This window comes from Argentina anserina, chromosome 6, assembly GCF_933775445.1.
Source record: "Argentina anserina chromosome 6, drPotAnse1.1, whole genome shotgun sequence".
NCBI classification, from domain to species: Eukaryota; Viridiplantae; Streptophyta; class Magnoliopsida; order Rosales; family Rosaceae; genus Argentina; species Argentina anserina.
The window spans coordinates 25,459,042-25,476,902 of record NC_065877.1 but is presented as its reverse complement, the minus strand read 5'-3'; the positions used below and the strand labels follow the sequence as shown (position 1 = coordinate 25,476,902).

At 36.5% G+C, this 17,861-nt stretch overlaps 2 protein-coding genes across 2 annotated transcripts; both read left to right on the top strand.

The window, feature by feature from the left end:
- Positions 1 to 772: 772 nt before the first annotated feature.
- On the top strand, positions 773 to 4,699 carry LOC126800801 (mediator of RNA polymerase II transcription subunit 6). The gene is made up of 5 exons (XM_050528217.1): positions 773 to 1,040; positions 1,297 to 1,471; positions 1,749 to 1,818; positions 3,901 to 4,010; positions 4,197 to 4,699. The coding sequence occupies exons 1-5, from the start codon at positions 811 to 813 to the stop codon at positions 4,356 to 4,358; spliced, it is 747 nt and encodes a 248-aa protein (XP_050384174.1). The 5' UTR covers positions 773 to 810; the 3' UTR covers positions 4,359 to 4,699.
- Positions 4,700 to 6,139: 1,440 nt separating this feature from the next.
- Positions 6,140 to 9,452, top strand: LOC126800798 (inositol oxygenase 1-like). The gene is made up of 11 exons (XM_050528213.1): positions 6,140 to 6,342; positions 6,479 to 6,584; positions 7,401 to 7,482; positions 7,592 to 7,796; positions 7,893 to 7,952; positions 8,037 to 8,089; positions 8,171 to 8,293; positions 8,387 to 8,456; positions 8,544 to 8,622; positions 8,737 to 8,818; positions 9,254 to 9,452. Exons 1-11 carry the CDS (start codon positions 6,303 to 6,305, stop codon positions 9,281 to 9,283), a joined length of 930 nt encoding a protein of 309 aa, XP_050384170.1. The 5' UTR covers positions 6,140 to 6,302; the 3' UTR covers positions 9,284 to 9,452.
- The last annotated feature ends 8,409 nt before the right edge of the window (positions 9,453 to 17,861 follow it).

Below are 17,861 nucleotides of genomic sequence, written 5' to 3'. Positions count from 1 at the left end.
ATATCATGATAATTTGTTATCTATTATTACCTAAAATGACGCCGTCTAGGGGAGTTGAATTCATCATCTGACGGGTTCTTTTAAATGCTGTGTTTTTAGAAATTTGAAACACAATAAAATTGTGCAAATTTCATACCAAATCTAGGTCTTCATTGATCCTATATCAATCCATCTGTTCTAAATATCTCGATATATCCCTGATATTAAAAAAACGATATGATATCCTACATATCATTTCAAGTTATCGTTGACTAATAATTTCATGGTCAAAATCCGATATATCGGGTCAATATGATTTTGACCTGATATATCATACCTTTTTATTTATTTAGTTCAAATAAAAATGTCATCGTTTTATTTTTACAAGGAAAGAAAAAATGACAACATTTGAAATTGAAACGTGATGCGCTTTAAATCAGTGAAAAATTTCATCTTTTTTTTTAACACAAAAACTTTATATTTATATTCACAGTGATTTTGAACGCCAATATCTTAATCAGAGAAGCAAAAAACATTATTAGGCGAAACTTCTAACTTCATATGTGGAGCCAAACCATTGTCTATCTGCCTCAAATCTAACAAATCCTTATTTCGTCATTTGTTTTTATAGTTTAAAACTATATGTATATTTTTATTTGGTACTTGATTATAGTAAAATACATAAATTTATTACATTTAATTAAAAAATTAAAAAATAATAAATCCGATATAATCGGAGTTATATCCTTATTTTATAAAATTAAAGTTGATCACTCCCTCCTGTTTTCCCACCCACCCCAATTTTGGTCCTCTGAGCATTACGACTGAATAATGGCGACGCCGCCGCCGAACATGGAGGGCGGTCCGCCGCAAGTAGCACAGCCGCCGGGGACGGACATGACCGGAATATGCTTCAAGGACCAGCTTTGGCTGAGCTCTTATCCTCTCGATCGCAACCTGGTCTTTGATTACTTCGCTATTTCACCCTTCTACGATTGGACCTGTAACAATGAACAGCTCCGCCAGCGTGCGATTCACCCTCTTGATACCTCTCACCTCTCGTAAGTATTCTCCCTCTCTTTTTTGACCTCAAGTTTTGATTTTTCAATTGAATTTCGGCCTTTTATTCTAGGATTTTTGAACTGCTTGGGTTTAATGTGTTGAGGATTTGAAGGTACATTGTGTAATTAGGGGAGGGTTAATGGTATTTCAGTTGGTTATGCTGTGTTAAACCATGGTGATTAGTAATTGGATTAGATGGAGATGATGATAAGGATGGAGAAGAGTTCATGATGTTTGGTTTTGTGTGAGGTACAGAAAGATGACGGGGTTAGAGTACATGCTGGTGGAAGTTAATGAGCCGCATTTGTTTGTTATACGCAAGCAGAAGAGGGACAATCCGGAGAAGGTTACACCTATGATGACTTACTATGTGTTGGATGGTTCGATATATCAGGCACCCCATCTCTGTAATGTCTTTTCAGCTCGAGTTGTGAGTTCTCTTCTTAATTCGCCCCATTTCTATTTGATTTACAATCACATTCTGGTGGCATTATGATATCATGTTGAATATAACCTGTAGGTTTAAGTGATAATCAATTTATTCTTCAAATTCATCTAAAGAAGCTAGTTAATGTCATTAATAGTACATTAAGTTAACACTAGCGATGGTTTGCTCTGAAATTTTGGAATTTATCGAGCATAGTGCTTTGACATGTGACAGGGGAAGTCTTTGTTCCATCCTGATAATCTGTTGGCACGTGTTGCAGGGACGAGCTCTCTATCATATAAACAAGGCTTTCACCACTGCTTCTTCAAACTTGGAGAAGATCGGATATGGTATGTAATTTTTACTTTGTCTTAATTTTGCTCTTTTAGCAAATGAGTGAGAAATGGGATAACTGAATTAAGTATGCGCTAGCATTTGAGATAAAGATGAACATTGGCTTATGTTCTTTCCGGAATGATGGATATTTGAAAATTACTACATAATAAAATGATGGCTGATTGAATTTGATATGTGGTCGGTTTAGAGGAACAATTCAATTTAGTGCATATGGATTGTGCAATGTTATCTTATCATTTTTATTGGTTGGCAAAATAAATTTTGTGAAAGAGTTTTTCTTTTTGGTGTGAAATATGACTAGTTTTGGCTTTTTCAGAATTACAGGTGAATTGTTTATTAAATAGTTCCTATGGATTTCATGTCCTGGTTGTTATTTAGTGATGATAAATTTTGTAGAGTGACTTGTGATTTTATGAAAACTAAATGTATTCTTGTATCACTTTTTCTAATGGGTTGGTGGAAGATTGAATTCAAATTTTGTTTAGTTGGTGGTCTCGCTTATGTTGTAAAACGTGTTCCAATCCTTCTTTATATACGTTGCTTCATGTATTGCTTGAAGTTGTTGTTTACACTTCTGGTGTTAGTGTGAACAGAATTTGGATGTGTTACCCTGACTTGCGTTTTCTAATAGATCTGTTTCTTATAAATAGCATAAATGTTTAATCTGCTTTTACAAACTGTGATGAGGAAATAACCATTGAATTTTTTTTGACACAGTTGTATATGCATTGTTTGTGTCTGGTCACATTAATTTGTGGTTTTACATCAGTATATTGGGGCCTTTTCTCGGAAGAAGGTTTGGAGAATTATTGTGTTGAGGGTACAACTCAGTCTTTGGTCTTTGAGTGATGAAAGCTGATGCTTGTTGGTAGGGCTGGGACCGGTACGGTTCGGTTCGGGATTCGGCCGATACCGATACCGATACCGATAATTTATTCGGTTTCGGTTTCGGTTCGGTATCGTAAATTTGAAACTTAATACCGAACCGAACCCGTACATATCGATTCGGGATGGGTTCGGTTCGGTAAAATTGTACACTTTTGCATGTATTTCTATCTATTTATAACTATTAGCTAATGTAAACTGACATTCTAAGTCTTTAAAAGTACAATGTAGACCTAAAAAACTAAAAACAATATTGAAAATGCATATATTTAATATATTTTATACATTCGGTACGAATTATACATATACCGAACCGTACCGTTTATAAAATTTCGGTATTAGGTTCGGTACGGGACGAAGACATTTTATCGATTCGTCCCGACCCGTCGGTATTCGGTACGGTATGGTCGGTTTCGGTACCATTTTTTCGGTACCAACTCCCACCCCTACTTGTTGGTGCTCCATAAAAGCTATATAGGGTTGGCTTAAACTGCTTAACATATGAATTAAATGGTTGAAGAAAACTAACTTTCAGAAACCAGATATGTTGCATCCCAGTTGGAAAATGTGCTAGGTTTTCTTTTTCCTTTGAAAATAAGTTAAAACAGAGTAATTTTCTGTATCAATTGTTTCTTCAGCCCTTTAGTTTAGTGTTAAATCTTAAAGATGTAGATGTATGTATTTGATTGGGAGAAGGCTCTCACACAGGGTTTGGGGGATAATAACATTTGTTTTCTGCATGTGAAGGCCCCAATTTGTTGTCTGCTTAAATTCTTGTATGGATGTACAAAAGTCTGCAAAAAATTGACCTAGGCTAGTTGTAAAGCGTCATTTTTAGCAGAGTGTTCACCTTTCTGGGATGTTTCATGGTAATTTCAGAGGGTTAGTCCTCCTATTCATTGTGGTGTAGTGGAATAGAGCTGAAGAAAGCATACACAACAATCCAATTACCATTTTTGTACAACATCCACTTTCAAATCATGGGAAAGTATTTCTGTTGTTATCACTTAAACATGATAAACTCGATCCTGTTTACATGAGTCTTCATGCATAAGTGAATAACTAAGGGCAAAAAACTGTTTTCTGTATGTGTTGGTGCATCTGTCCTATTTCTGTGTGTTGGGCTGCTTTTTTTGTGACAGTGACTTTGATGTTAACGTTTTTAACTCAGTTTGATATATGTGATGCAGTTGATCCTGAAAATGAGGCTGCAGCCCCTGAATCTAAGGCTAGCAAAGAGACAATTGATTTAAGGGAATTTAATCGAGTGAACCAAATTCTTCAATCGTTATTGCGCAAGGTGATTAATTAAAGACCTAAAACACGTGTGTATATTGAGATAATGAACTGCATTAGTATAGGATTTGGCAGATTTTCATGGTGTTTGCATGATCTTGTGCTAAAATATATTCACTGAAACATATAGTTATTTTCTTAATGCACATGAATCACCAGGACTAACTGCTACTTTTCAATGTTTATGCAGCTACCACCAGCCCCACCCCCACCGCCATTCCCAGAAGGCTATGTTCCTGTATCAACTGGAGAAACTGAAAATGGCTCCGATACTCAGCAAGCTGGAGAGCCGCAACAACCTCCGTTGGATCCCATCATCGATCAAGGCCCAGCTAAAAAAATGAAATTTTAGATTAGAGGTGGTCACCAACTTTACCTCATGTTAGATTACCAAATGGTCCAGGAGAAAGAAAATTCAGCATATTTGAGAAACAAAGGTATATGCTTAGATTTTTGCTTTTTGACCTTTGGTTAGCAAAATCATACATAGTGGAACTTAGACTTAAAATTATGGATTTAGTACTTGTAATCTTGTCGTAGTCTGATTACTCATGCATCACCCAAAATGATTTCTCGATTAGGATTTAGTAAAGCTTCTGATATAAACATTTCTTCATGTCATTTGCGAAGAAACAGTTGTAAACAATTGGCCTGATGTCAGTTTCAATCTTCATGGTAGCGGCCATTGTGCAATGTCCTTAGTGCATATTTGTTTATTGCTCTTAAGTTTAATTTAACAAGTGGTTATAGAATAAACCTCCACACCAGGAACATACTTTGGAGTTGGACTAAATGACTCATCTTCTTTCCAAAAAGTGATATTAAAGAAGATTATATTTGTTGAACAGTTATAGGGTGAAAACGAATGCGTGCCGACCATGAAAACATGAACGAAAGGTGCCTTCTTTTACTGGACTGAAAATTTATATCATCCAACCTTGAATTTATTTTATGATGCAACCATTTGATGGAATCTTTGCTTTGTTAAACTTGGCAATGAAGACTTGTGAGTCTCTTGTGTTGTCAAATGCTAGTGTAATTTTCAGTTATGAGCTGTGCCCTAGAAAATATAGTATTCCTAAGAGTTATCCTCTTGTCATCTCTCTGTCGACTTCAAATTTTCACAGCAGTAGTTGGTTATGGTCAATTGTCCACCCTATTATATATTTCCTTTGATCGCTGGGTGAACTGATAGCTAGCTAATGCAATTCTGAGAAGCTTTCGGGGTTGTGAAATTTAATCACACTTCTATTCTCTAGGCTATACACCAAATACCATGTTCTTTCCTATAAAAGATTTAGTGAAACTTCTCAACGATCATAAAAAAAAGTGACTACGTCTAGAGGTAAGACGAGTGGATGTAGACCAATAACCAGAGCTTAATTTGCAAGTTTCTTGTAGACTGAACACACTTCTATTTATGTATCGAGTGGTAATGATATATACTACGCATCCTCAGAGTATGATGTATCACTTTTGTTCTTGACGATGCACCAAGCGTAAATGAACATTTGCTCGACCTTATTGCTTCGTGATACTTTTATTATATTAACCCAGAAATTTTAGTATATCACTGCTTCTGGTCTTTCATTAAAATTCTGAATGCTGTCTAGCCAAATAATCACCTATCGTATTTTTCTCTAAAACAAAAAAATGACAATCGGGTAGATGCTCCCCATTGCTATTGAAGACATCCTAAAATTGTAAGAGATTTGCCAACTCCTCGTTTTAGCCCTTAGTCCCTAACCAGTTCACCGACTCACCTCTGCCACTCTCCCCCACGCGTCACCCACTCACTGCACCGAGATCCACTACTTCCGCTTCTCTCCCGACACGTGTCCTCCCCGGTTGTGGCAGTAGCCAAAAACAGACGGCGGAGGACAACTCACCGCCCGGCGACCAGGCAGTGACGTCAGGTCGCAACTTGACTCTGGTGCGACGTTGCCTGTGGGCCCTTGGATCCGAGGAGATCGCGACGTCCAACCCAGTGCTGAGTCAGCTCTGATAAGTCGTGGTGGGCCCCCACAGGAGATTTTCGTAGTATGTTTTTGTCATCTTGATATTCATAACAAGAGTTTTTGAGTTTTTCAGGGAAGGACTTAGGACTTCCGAATTCTCAGGAAAGGACTCTCCGGCCGATTATAAATACCAGCCCCAATTTCCAAGCTCAAAATGCCACCACACCCCAAACTTCTTCTTCTTCTTCTTTTTCTTCCCCCAGATTTCGTTTCTTTGTCTCTATTTTTTGTCTGGGATTATTATTCTGTACGTGGCTAGCTCTGGTTTTTGATTCAGGATGACTATCCTCATTGAGCAGCAGCACCAACCTGAGTTTGGTATACATTATATATGTCATTCATTCTCGATTTATATGATACAAATTTAACTTGCAAATCATTCTGGCCGGGTTTGTCATTGGAAAATATATTGGTCTTGTTATTATGATGAAGTAATGATCTGTTTTGATTGCAGGAGTTGAAGTTGGAGGAGGGAAGGAGGTTGTTGTGGATGAGAAAGAATTGGTCTTGGATGGTGGATTTTTGGTGCCACATACCAACTCGTTTGGACAAACTTTTAGGTTATCATGCCTCTTTGCATAGTGTTCATATATATTTCACGTTTTCAATTTGCAGCATAAATATCAAGGATCTGATGTAAGCTGCAATCAGAATCAGATCTCCGATATTAATCATCATTAATTTTTGCAGCTTTGGTTTTAACCACTGGTATAAAAGCTATTATTAGGGACTGAACCCCTGAGTTAATGATTGAACATATATAGATACAAAAATAGCTATATGTATGAAGCTTTGTTTTAGAACGTACAAGCACAAGACAAAAGAGGAGATATAACAGAAAAGGAAACATGTGGAATTCCCATAACTGAAGCACATTCACAGATTAAATGAGATTGTCACTTTTGGGGCAAACTAATGAGAACTGAACACTGTTTGTTGGGTCAAAAACACCAAAAACATAACCAGTTTTAATCAAACCTAGATCTTGTTTATCAGAAATTATTGTCCAGCTTGAGTACATTGCATAAAAGGACTGGTATTTCTAAAACTTCACTTTCAACTACTTGCACCAACCAATTGGTACCTATCTTTTGTCATGTAAGTGGAAAAAATTTCTAGCAACCCATGTAAATAGGTCTTTTTCCTTAAAAGATTGTGGTAAGAGTTGGAGTTGAGCATTATGGTAATGAACTTGGGCTTTATATCAGCCCAATAATCCAGTTGGGTCATGGACTATGGTCTCAGTCCCACTTTTTGTGTCCCATTTTTTGGTAATTACGAGTTGAATCTGTGTTTTATAATTACAACATCTGTGATGTTCAGTACTTCCTTTCGTAATCTTGCTTAATAAAATTTTTGAATGGATTGCAAAACAGGGATTATGATGCAGAAGGTGAGAGGCAACCAAGTGTGGAGAAATTCTACAAGATCAATCACATTAACCAGACTTATGACTTTGTAAGTGATTTAATTTCCCTTGCTATTCATTTCTGTGACACATGTTTATTTCCCATGTTTGTGAAACCACTGAGCTAATAGCAAAATTTGTATACAAAATGTTATATAGGTCCAGAGAATGAGAAAAGAGTACAGCAAATTGAACAGGGTTGAGATGAGCATATGGGAATGCTGTGAACTTCTCAATGAGGTTGTAGACGAGAGTGATCCGGACTTGGATGAACCTCAAATTGAGCATTTGTTGCAAACTGCTGAAGCCATTAGAAAGGACTATCCCAATGAAGATTGGCTACACTTGACTGGCCTTATCCATGGTATTAATTTCTTCATTATGTATGTTAATTCTGCTACTCTTTTTGGCCTGCACATAGAGTAAAAAGCTAATCTGATAACTGATGATTTTATTTCAGATCTTGGGAAGGTGCTTCTTCTTCCTTGCTTTGGGGAGCTTCCTCAATGGGCTGTTGTAGGTAATTAGCACCAAATTCCACTATAATAAGTAAACTACAGGTATTTTCCAACTGCAGAATCATCAATCATGATCTTCATAACAGGTGACACTTTCCCAGTTGGTTGTGCTTTTGACAAATCCAATGTTCACCACAAGGTACTTCTATCAGACATTCACTGTGAATCAAGTATTCTGAACATGTGGATATAATTCAATTAGATGATATTGTTCTTGCAGTATTTCAAGGAGAACCCCGACTACAACGATCCGGCTTACAACACTAAACATGGAGTTTACTCCGAGAGATGTGGACTGAACAATGTACTGATGTCATGGGGGCATGATGACTACATGTATCTGGTATATATATCCAAATCTCAGATCAAGTAACAACTTTGTTATGCGTTGCTTATCACCAAAAAATCATAATCACAGCATATATGACATTTTCAGGTATCCAAAGAGAATAAGACGACTCTACCTTCAGCTGGTCTTTTCATTATCAGATACCACTCATTCTATGGTATGTTATAGAGAAGTATGATGATTTCAAAATTAACCCCCATCCTCATTAACTAATTATGATAAAATTTCTGGTGTGATATTGCAGCTTTACACACAGCAGGAGCTTACAAGCATTTGATGAATGAAGAGGATCTCGACAACTTGAAGTGGCTTTATGTATTCAAGTAAGAGTCTCTATCTTTCTCTTCACACTGAATCCATATTGATTGGCCTTTTCTCATTTTCTCAATCATATATCTATGTTCTTAATCCTGTTGGTATTTTGTTTCTCTATGTAGCAAGTATGACCTTTACAGCAAGAGCAAGGTGCGGGTTGATGTTGAGAAGGTGAAGCCATACTATCTGTCTCTTATAAAAAAGGTAAGCATTGAACACATCTGAATTCAAGACATATCAGGTCTATCTGTGTTGGCATCATTAAGTGAGCTAAAAGCTCTAAGACAAAGTAGATGTGAGTTGAGTTCATAAAATGGTTTTACCTCACTGTCAGAATCAGAAGCGTCATCCATTGCATTGAGTCAACTCCTAAGCTCACTGCATCATCTTGAATATCATCATTTTCATCCTCACAGAGATCAAGAACACTCATTACCTGTAAAGATACCAAGCTAAGTAACTTAATCCAGCACATGACTGGCGAATCCTGCTATTTTCTAGCCTTCCAAATTAAAATCCCTATTCCTTACCTTGACAGCTAAGACAAGATGCTTGCTGTTTATATTTCACAATAATCCTGTTACATGTTTTCTTAGATTAGTTACTAAGTTTTTGTGTGTTGAATTGTATTTGTTGCAGTACTTCCCAGCTGCCAAACTAAGATGGTGAACTTCATGATATGAGCAGATAGCCACAAACAAGAGATGACATTTAGAGTTACAGTTGCTTTTCCTCTATGTTTCTAAATTTCTATAAAGCTCTTATGTATCATCTTTCATGTATGTTGTATTTTAATTATTTTGGTTTTCTTAAATAAAACGCCAGTCTGTTGATAGTACATTAGTACCTCCTGGCTCCTCATGAAAGTATGAAACTGCTTCTTAGCAATCCCCCTTTCATTGTTGTTCCTGGGCCAAATTCAAGTTCGTCAATATCTTAAATTGAAGGGCTAACAATGAATCAATGCCAAAAGAATTTTCAATGGCGCGCATTGACTAGCTATCGTTCTTAAACAAATAGGGGTTCAACCCAAAACAGTCAAAACTTATGAATGAAGCACATATTGTTGATTAAAAAAAAACTAGCAATAATTTACAACTTATTTAGTCACACACTTTCGTGGTTTGACAAGTTGTAAATCAATTTAAACAAGAGAAGCATCTTGCCAAAATCATAGAAGAAAAATGAGGCCCTTGATAAACATATGGGACATGTCCCATGGGAGATATCCTCTCAATTCTTTTGTCAATTTAGGTGGCTAGTTGGGCTATCTTAGCTCTGTTCTCTCTCGTCAATTTGTTAGGCTCAAGGAGTTGCCAAGTCAAGAATGGTCATCAGGAAAATTGGATGAGCATCAAGCTTCAAAAGTGCTAAAGTCAACTTAATTAACTAGTTCGTTAATAACGAAATTAATCGTCATAGTATCCAAATTTCAGCTAAGTGAAAAATCAACCATCCCATAATTTCCATTCAAACCACGCCTCCGACCCCTCTATATATCTCTGTCCTGGCTTTATCTAGTATCATTACTACCACAGGTCCCCAGCAAGTTTGCTAGCAGGAATTTTTGTTATACAAGAAATGGCTGGAAATGCTATGAGGTCTGCTCTGGTGACTCTGTTCATCTTCGCAATGGTTCTGTCTCCGATTACAACCTCCGAGGCTGCTCGGTTCACGTTTCTAGGTAATTCCCATATACCATGAACAATATTATAGCACTGCTAAAATTTGTGTGTTTGGATTGGGAAATATTGGTATTGAATTTGTTTCCTTTTGCAGATACAACTCCCATATGTCCTGCTTGTGTTTGCTGCGCACCTCCACCACCGGGCTCTTGCTGCGATTGTTGTGCCACCCCGATTGAAACTCAGTCCGAGCAAGGGTCTCCATGAGACGGCAAGTTTGTTTTCGTAGTGAAGGGGAGTATATCTGTATATGTGTGTATCTGTTTATAGGGTTCATTGTGCTAGACATAAAATAAAGGTGTTAACTAAATCTACCCAACAAATTTCTTAACTAGTATACCTAGTTAATTATTTGAATAATAATATAAATAAATAAATTATACTCTTTATCCTGTTATACCCAAGGTTCAAAATATCGGTATCGGGAGATATCGTTTTTTTTAAGAGAGATATCATATATATCAGAGATATATCAGGGATATTGGAAAAAAAAATATCGTTCATATTCCGAAATTATTTATTTATTATTTAATTACATACAAACAAATACAATTATTAATTTTATCTAGTACCAGAAAGAGGCTCTAGGTGCTTGAAAAGATGCACGTTGGTCAACAAAACTACAATACTTTGCCTAAGACATATGAATCATATGTACGAATTGTAATGGTTAACATGATAGTCATATATCTCTTTTGAGCTACTAATAGTTTCTCCGAGAAAAGGATTCCCACTGTGCTAAACTGATAGAATCAAAACTTAAGACAACTGAACTAACATCAGATGAAATATTTGATCATCAATGGCTCCTCTTGTCCTCCTCCTACACCTATTTTGCTGTTGCGCACCATGATCGTCTGCTCTAGATCCATGATTCTTATCTTGGATAGCATGATCAAAATTACTTTCACAAGTAAACTGGTCAAATTTTCCACCTACATAAAATTGTCCATATTCAAACCTTGTATCTCCACCACCTTGTCGACTTCCACCACTACCATCACCATTACCACCACCACCACCACCACCATCATCACTATTTGAACTATCTAGAGTTGCTACACCGCCCCACACACTAGCATTATCTGAATCATCTCTCGGGGCTCCAACTTTATCAGATAATACCTTGCTTACATCAATTCCAAAATCAATTGCCTTTTCTACGACATGTGGATGAGGGTTGCCATTTTCATCATCGAGGTGTGCATGCATAATCCAATTATGAAGATGATCAATCTCATTCTGAAGTGGTTCACTAGCAACATGAAGTAGATCGATATAATTGTTTTCATTGATCACATTATCCTTTGCTTGTTTATCGCGTAGTCGTAACTTCATGTTGTAGTAGTAATATACGAGTTTTTCCAACTTCTGATATGCAAGACGGTTCCTTGCTTTGTATGAATAAGAGCAAAAGTACTCCATTTTCTTTCACAAGCAGAAGAGAAAGCCGTTTGTGCTAAAATACGCATGGCAAATTTCAGTATTATCATCCTTTCATGATGGGTTCACGGGTTGCTAGCAATTTATGAAGGTATGAGGGAACTTTTAGGAGACAAAGACTATAATGTGACTCATGTTTTCTTACTTTCCCCAATAGTGCTCGAAGAGAACACTCCTTATCTAGATATCATTTGAGAGGACGTCAAGGAGATAAAGATTACTACTCTTTCTATATTCCTTGAGAACAAGACTTGTTACTAAAATTCTAGATATTCTCTTATGACCTTCATGAGAGTGTGAGACTACGTTGTGACCCTTTATTTTGGATTCTCTCAAGGTTAAGGAGAGCACTAGTCACTGATATGACTTGACTTTTAAGAGTTAAGACTTGAACTTTCACAACTCATCTCGATATCTTTTACGAAAAATTAAAAATTAGCCGATTGAATGACTACTCTTATAGTCTTATTTTTTATATCCCTCGAGGCTCGATGTGATTAATTAATCAAAAACCTCAGGTCAAGGAGAGTCCTAAACATCTTCAAATTGAGTTAAATTTTTTTAAGTAAAAATTTTCAAATATTTCTCTAAATATCGAAGATATATCATAAATATCAGAAAAATATCGGATATATTTTATGTTATAAGAGAAATATTGCAAATACGGAAAAAAAATAAGATACTTACCCCTAAGATATATCGTTTTTTTTAAGGGAGATATCAGAGGATATATCAGAAATATCGGAGAGATTTTGTTCTTTAGTTATACCCCATCCTCACCGGTTACCCAAATTATTTTTTTAAAAGTCAGTGTCAAAAATCAAAATATATTATAACATGAATGAATGAGAGTGTATTCAGTAGTGTCCAGCACCAGCAGCACGTGCGAAATTATCAGTCTCTCAGTAAATTGTTTGATTCCATCAGTCCAAAAACATAAACAAATAATAAAATGAAACTTTCCTATCACAATTCGTTGGACACGTGGAAGTCAGCTTTGAGAGAAGAGCGTTGTTGTTCCCAAACCCAGACCCAAATAGTCCTCGAACCCGAAATCCTTGAATTGCTCCGCCGCCCAATTTCAGCAATATCTAATTGCAGACCCTCCCACACCCAGGCTGGGCCTCCATCTTTCCATCCTTACCATCATACCAGTAATCCTCGCGTCTCCTTTAATCCATTCCACTCGACAAGATACCTTCAAAAAATCCTAAACATAATCGATCTGATCTAAGCATGTTGATGTCATATATTAGAAGTACTCACGATCAAGATATTACAAAGCCACTTTGTAGAATAGATATTGTTCCAAGCCAAACCAATGTGCCTCCATGAAAACCCCAAGAAACTTCAAGACCATGAATCCATAGCTGCCGCCGCCTCTTTGGGTAGTGAGGGTTTTTTTTCCAATGGAATTGGGTATTGAGGATTTCTGTCAACTTTGTTTTTTACCTCCTTCCAAAAAAAATAAAAGATATGCTGGTTTTGATTTCATTGTATTTGTCTCCATAAATCAAAGGCTGACATGGTCTTGATATCAGTAAAGTATTCAACGATGTCTACACTCCATAGTGCATACAATCTATTTCCTGGATGATGATGGTTGAAAGTCAAAACATCTGATTGTTGTACATCTTCTCTAGTTGAAAATGGTACTGATGGTTAAGGGTGTGATGTTATAATTGCAAAAGAATTGAAAACATGAGTCGACACCATGCCATTTGTTAGGGAATACAAAACAGGTGAACTGCAAATTTATTGAAGAATAGTAACAATTATGGGTCAAAATATTGCAATTCAAAGTTCAAAGCAAACTTCAACAAAGATCCTGTAATTCTCGGGGAACATCGGAAGGAACACTCTTTGCAAAATGTTTTCTTACGAATTCGATTACAATCTCAATCTAAATGTATATACACAATTTTCTCAGATAAATTATTCCAAGTGGAATGAACCCAATTATTTGTGGGATGATTTCAATCATCATTATGTGCCTCTCCTCCTCTTCTAGATCCGACATTCGTGTCACGCCCCAAATTTTGAATAATAAAAATTCAAATTCAAAACATGACAACTTGCATCAAATTAGAATATTACACTTACAGCGTGGTACACAACTTGAGTGATGAATTTATGCGCTCCTGAGAGACTTACTACAAACAATCAAGGAATTACAATACTCCTATCTCTAGCTCAACTTCTCTAATCTCTTATATTGCAAACCTGAATACTCTCACTTGCACATATAACCCTACATCATGGATTAGTGCACTGGGTTGTAAACAACGAACCCAGTAAGTTTATAAAGTTCGTATAAGTAAACCAGACTCAAGAATCACATGCTTATAATTTTTCAATATAAGCAACAATCATTTAACCACACAAAACACACTCACATAAATGCATGATATAAATTAGTGATTTCTGCATAAAAGCATAGTTCAAGAATCCACAAATATAAGTAATTAAAATAAATGTAATCCCTGCATAAACTTTAGTTCAAAAGATCACATGTACACAAGGGAAGACACGAAAAGAAGAATTTTAAGAACTCAATATAAATCCAAGAAAATATCATAAATAAATTTGCTTCTAAAAATATGCACCCATGAGCAGATAACCCTACTCGGTTACCCCTCATGCAATGCACGGTAGATAGATTAGAGCGCTAACTAATCGTAACCAATCATCCGGCCAAAAGCATTGGTTCTTAATTTAATTACCACTATCACCATTGTGACTGTCTGAAGAAAAAAAATATTTTGACATGACACAATGTTAAAAACAATATGTACAATATAATCAATCAATCAAGTGATATTTATTGCACCCCAAAATAATTGTCTCTATCACCACTGTGGCTGTTCAAAGACAAAAACATTTTAACATTACTCAAACATCAAAACCATAGTACAATGTAATCAATCACTCATTTGATGTACATTGTACCTAAAGGAGTCTCACATGACTCATAAAACAACATATCCTTCCACATCACATATCCACTAAAACATGATATGACAATTATATTTGAGTAACTTCACCCAAGGTCACAATTAAAACATCTCACAATACACTACCATCAATACATATATTCCACACACACATACACACACACACACATGTGTGTGTGTATAGACATTCACTCAGGAATCACCCACTAATACCAACTATAGTTCACAATCGCTAAACCTTTTAAAAGTCATTTTTATATGAAAACCATTTTTACTTACTGATAAACCGTAGATGATCAATTTCATATAATTTAAAATAAAAAATTATTTTGTAAAATAATTTCTCATTTAGCGATTTGATAATTGTAAAATAACTTCGATCATGATTATCAATGTGAGGTTTACTCACCTTAAATCCCACTGCATCTTCTAACTCAAAAAATGGATAGTAATCCTGCATCCACTCCAAACAAGCATCACATCTATGGTGGTCGATCCGGAGTGGGTATGATATCAAATGAAATAGGAAAGAAATATCTTTCCAACGGTACCAACCACGCTTAAATCCATTACCGAACGGAAAAGTTATGATCGGAATAAGAAAAAGAATGAAAAAATAGTGAAAAAGGGAAAAATAGTCAATAAAATATTTAAAAAATGACTTTTTTTTTTCTAATTTTGTTTGGAGGTTGTTAACCTTTTTATAATTTTCAATTAAATGTGATGATCATCTTTTAATTTGATTATCTTCTTTAAATTTTTTTATAATTTAAAATTTATTTTGGTACTAAACCATAATTTACCTTTAAAAAATTTCATCAATTAAATAACAATTATTAAATATATAATAGTTTAAATACCAATAAAACGTCGTCGGGAGAGAATGAAAAATTACTATACATTAATTAACACGCCCGATGAGAAAGCTAGTGAAAATAATTCTACGGGCTAGCTGTCCACATATCAAGTGATCTCAACCCTTTGATATCTACGGGCTAGTTTTGACTAGTCTGAAGGTGAAAAATGGCTGCCTTTTTAGTTTGTTGCTAGTCGGTGTGTGAGCTTTTATCGATCCAAAACCTAAAAATATGCCTCTCTCTCTCGGTGGTGGCTTCCGCTGCCAAGTGCCAACAACTCAGATGTCATCACTCCCATGGTGGTGGCTCCAAGCCGAAGGGATTTCTTCCATCTTCTTGGCCAAATTATGGTGTCAGTGGCATGGCTCGCTGGAACCTAAACTTTGACGGCTTCTACCAGAAGGCCGTGACTTCTTTGGCCTATTTTTGTGTCGATGGATTTGATTGCAACGTCGGATCTCCGACACCTTTGGAGTTTCAATCAAGATTGAATCTCTTGCTCCCTGCCGGCGGTGAGACAGGGGATAGTTGGTGTTTTCAAACCCGATCTGGGTTGCGGGGTAGTAGTGTGTTAGATTTGTCCGTTTTGAGTGAGGGCGGAGGTGTCAAATTCTTAGGGTTGGGTGTAATAACCCGAATTTTTTCGGAACTAATTATTAGATTGTTTTAAAATTTATTAAGTTTGTAAAATTCATTAAACGTGTTTGTTTCGCTTTGGACGTCGGAAATCAAAAACGGAACCGATATCGGAAATGTGAATTAGAAAAACGTTACGTTTCCGCGATGCGAGAATCGACTTTTACTTCGTCGCTCGGTTGCGAAAACTTCATTCACGAAAGTTGTAGAGCTTGTCGTTACGAGTTCATGGACACGTCACACGTTCTAATCGGACGTCATACGTAAAAGTTATTAACGACGGAAGTTAGTTTCAGATTTTGAAAGTGGGTATAAAAGGAAATTTTTAGTAGGATTTTCATTTTCGGAAACCCTTTCTCTCTCCACACCCCGCCTCCCTCTTCTTTCTCTCTCCCCGATTCCTCTCTCTCTCTCTCTCTCTCTCTCCCTCAGAAATTTCGCCGCCGGCGATCTCCTTCTTTGGGTTGCCGCCGTGAGTCGCCGCGCAGCAACCCGAGCCTGCGATTCTCCTCCGCCGTTCGAGCTCCACCTCCGGCTATCATCCAGTGGTTCTCGAGCTTTGTTGAGGTAAGGGTTGTGTGATTGGATGTATTGTGAGTGATTTGGGTGAATTTAGGAGTGAATTGGAGGAGGAGGAAGAGGATGAGGAGTATCGCCGCCTTAGGCGGCGCGTGAGGGGAGGTGGGGTGCCCAAGAGACGGCCTGAGGCCGTAGGAGGATAGAGGGGGAAGAAAGGAAGAGTTTGGGGGCGGCGGTGGCTAGCTACGTGCCGGTTTCAAAGTCGGTGCGTGGGCCCCACGCGCGGTCGCCGGAGGTGGCGCGTGTACCCCACACACCGCCATGTGCGGTGGCGCGTGAACAGTGATTTTAAAACAGTAATTTCGTGAAATTTATTTTTACGTACGGTGAATGTAAAAAGTGATTGACGTACAGTAAATGTGAAATTATTTTACGTACAGTAAATGTAAATGTAAATTACATGCAGTAATTGTAAAAAGTAAATTCTAAATGTTAAATCGGTAATTATTATTTACTGAGACAGTATTTACGATTGAATAGTACATGGATGTACAATAATATGTAAATAGTATGCATACGTAAATAAATACGTAAATAGTATGTACTCGTACATGAATACGTAATTAATATGTATTTGTACAATAATACGTGAATAGTAACTACATGAACAGTAATTTCGTAAAAACCAGAAATTGTTTAACAGTAAAATATTATTACTGTTTCGGCATTTAAGGTTTTATGTAACAATTCTAAATTCACTTCTTATCTTCTCTAGGTGATCGATACATCAAGTAAAACATTCACTTTCAGAATCGTGGAAATTACGCTCAGGATTATAAAGTGAGTAAAAATCTCACAGTGACGAATCTACCCTTGCGGTGATTCAGAAATATGCTAAATTTTAAAGAACAAACTATGATATGTATATGATATAGTGGATTGTGTATGTGTATAAATGGTAAATTAGGTACATATATATGGTTTGCTATATTATATACTGTCGTAATTTCCGTTGCGAATAAGTTCATTTTGGTGTTGAGATTTATTTATTAAGCATGTTGATTCGATTTGTACAATATCATGTGATGATTATAGTACATGGTTTTAACATTGAGTTTCTGTTAAAACTTTGTTTTGTCTTCAGACGTGTGTT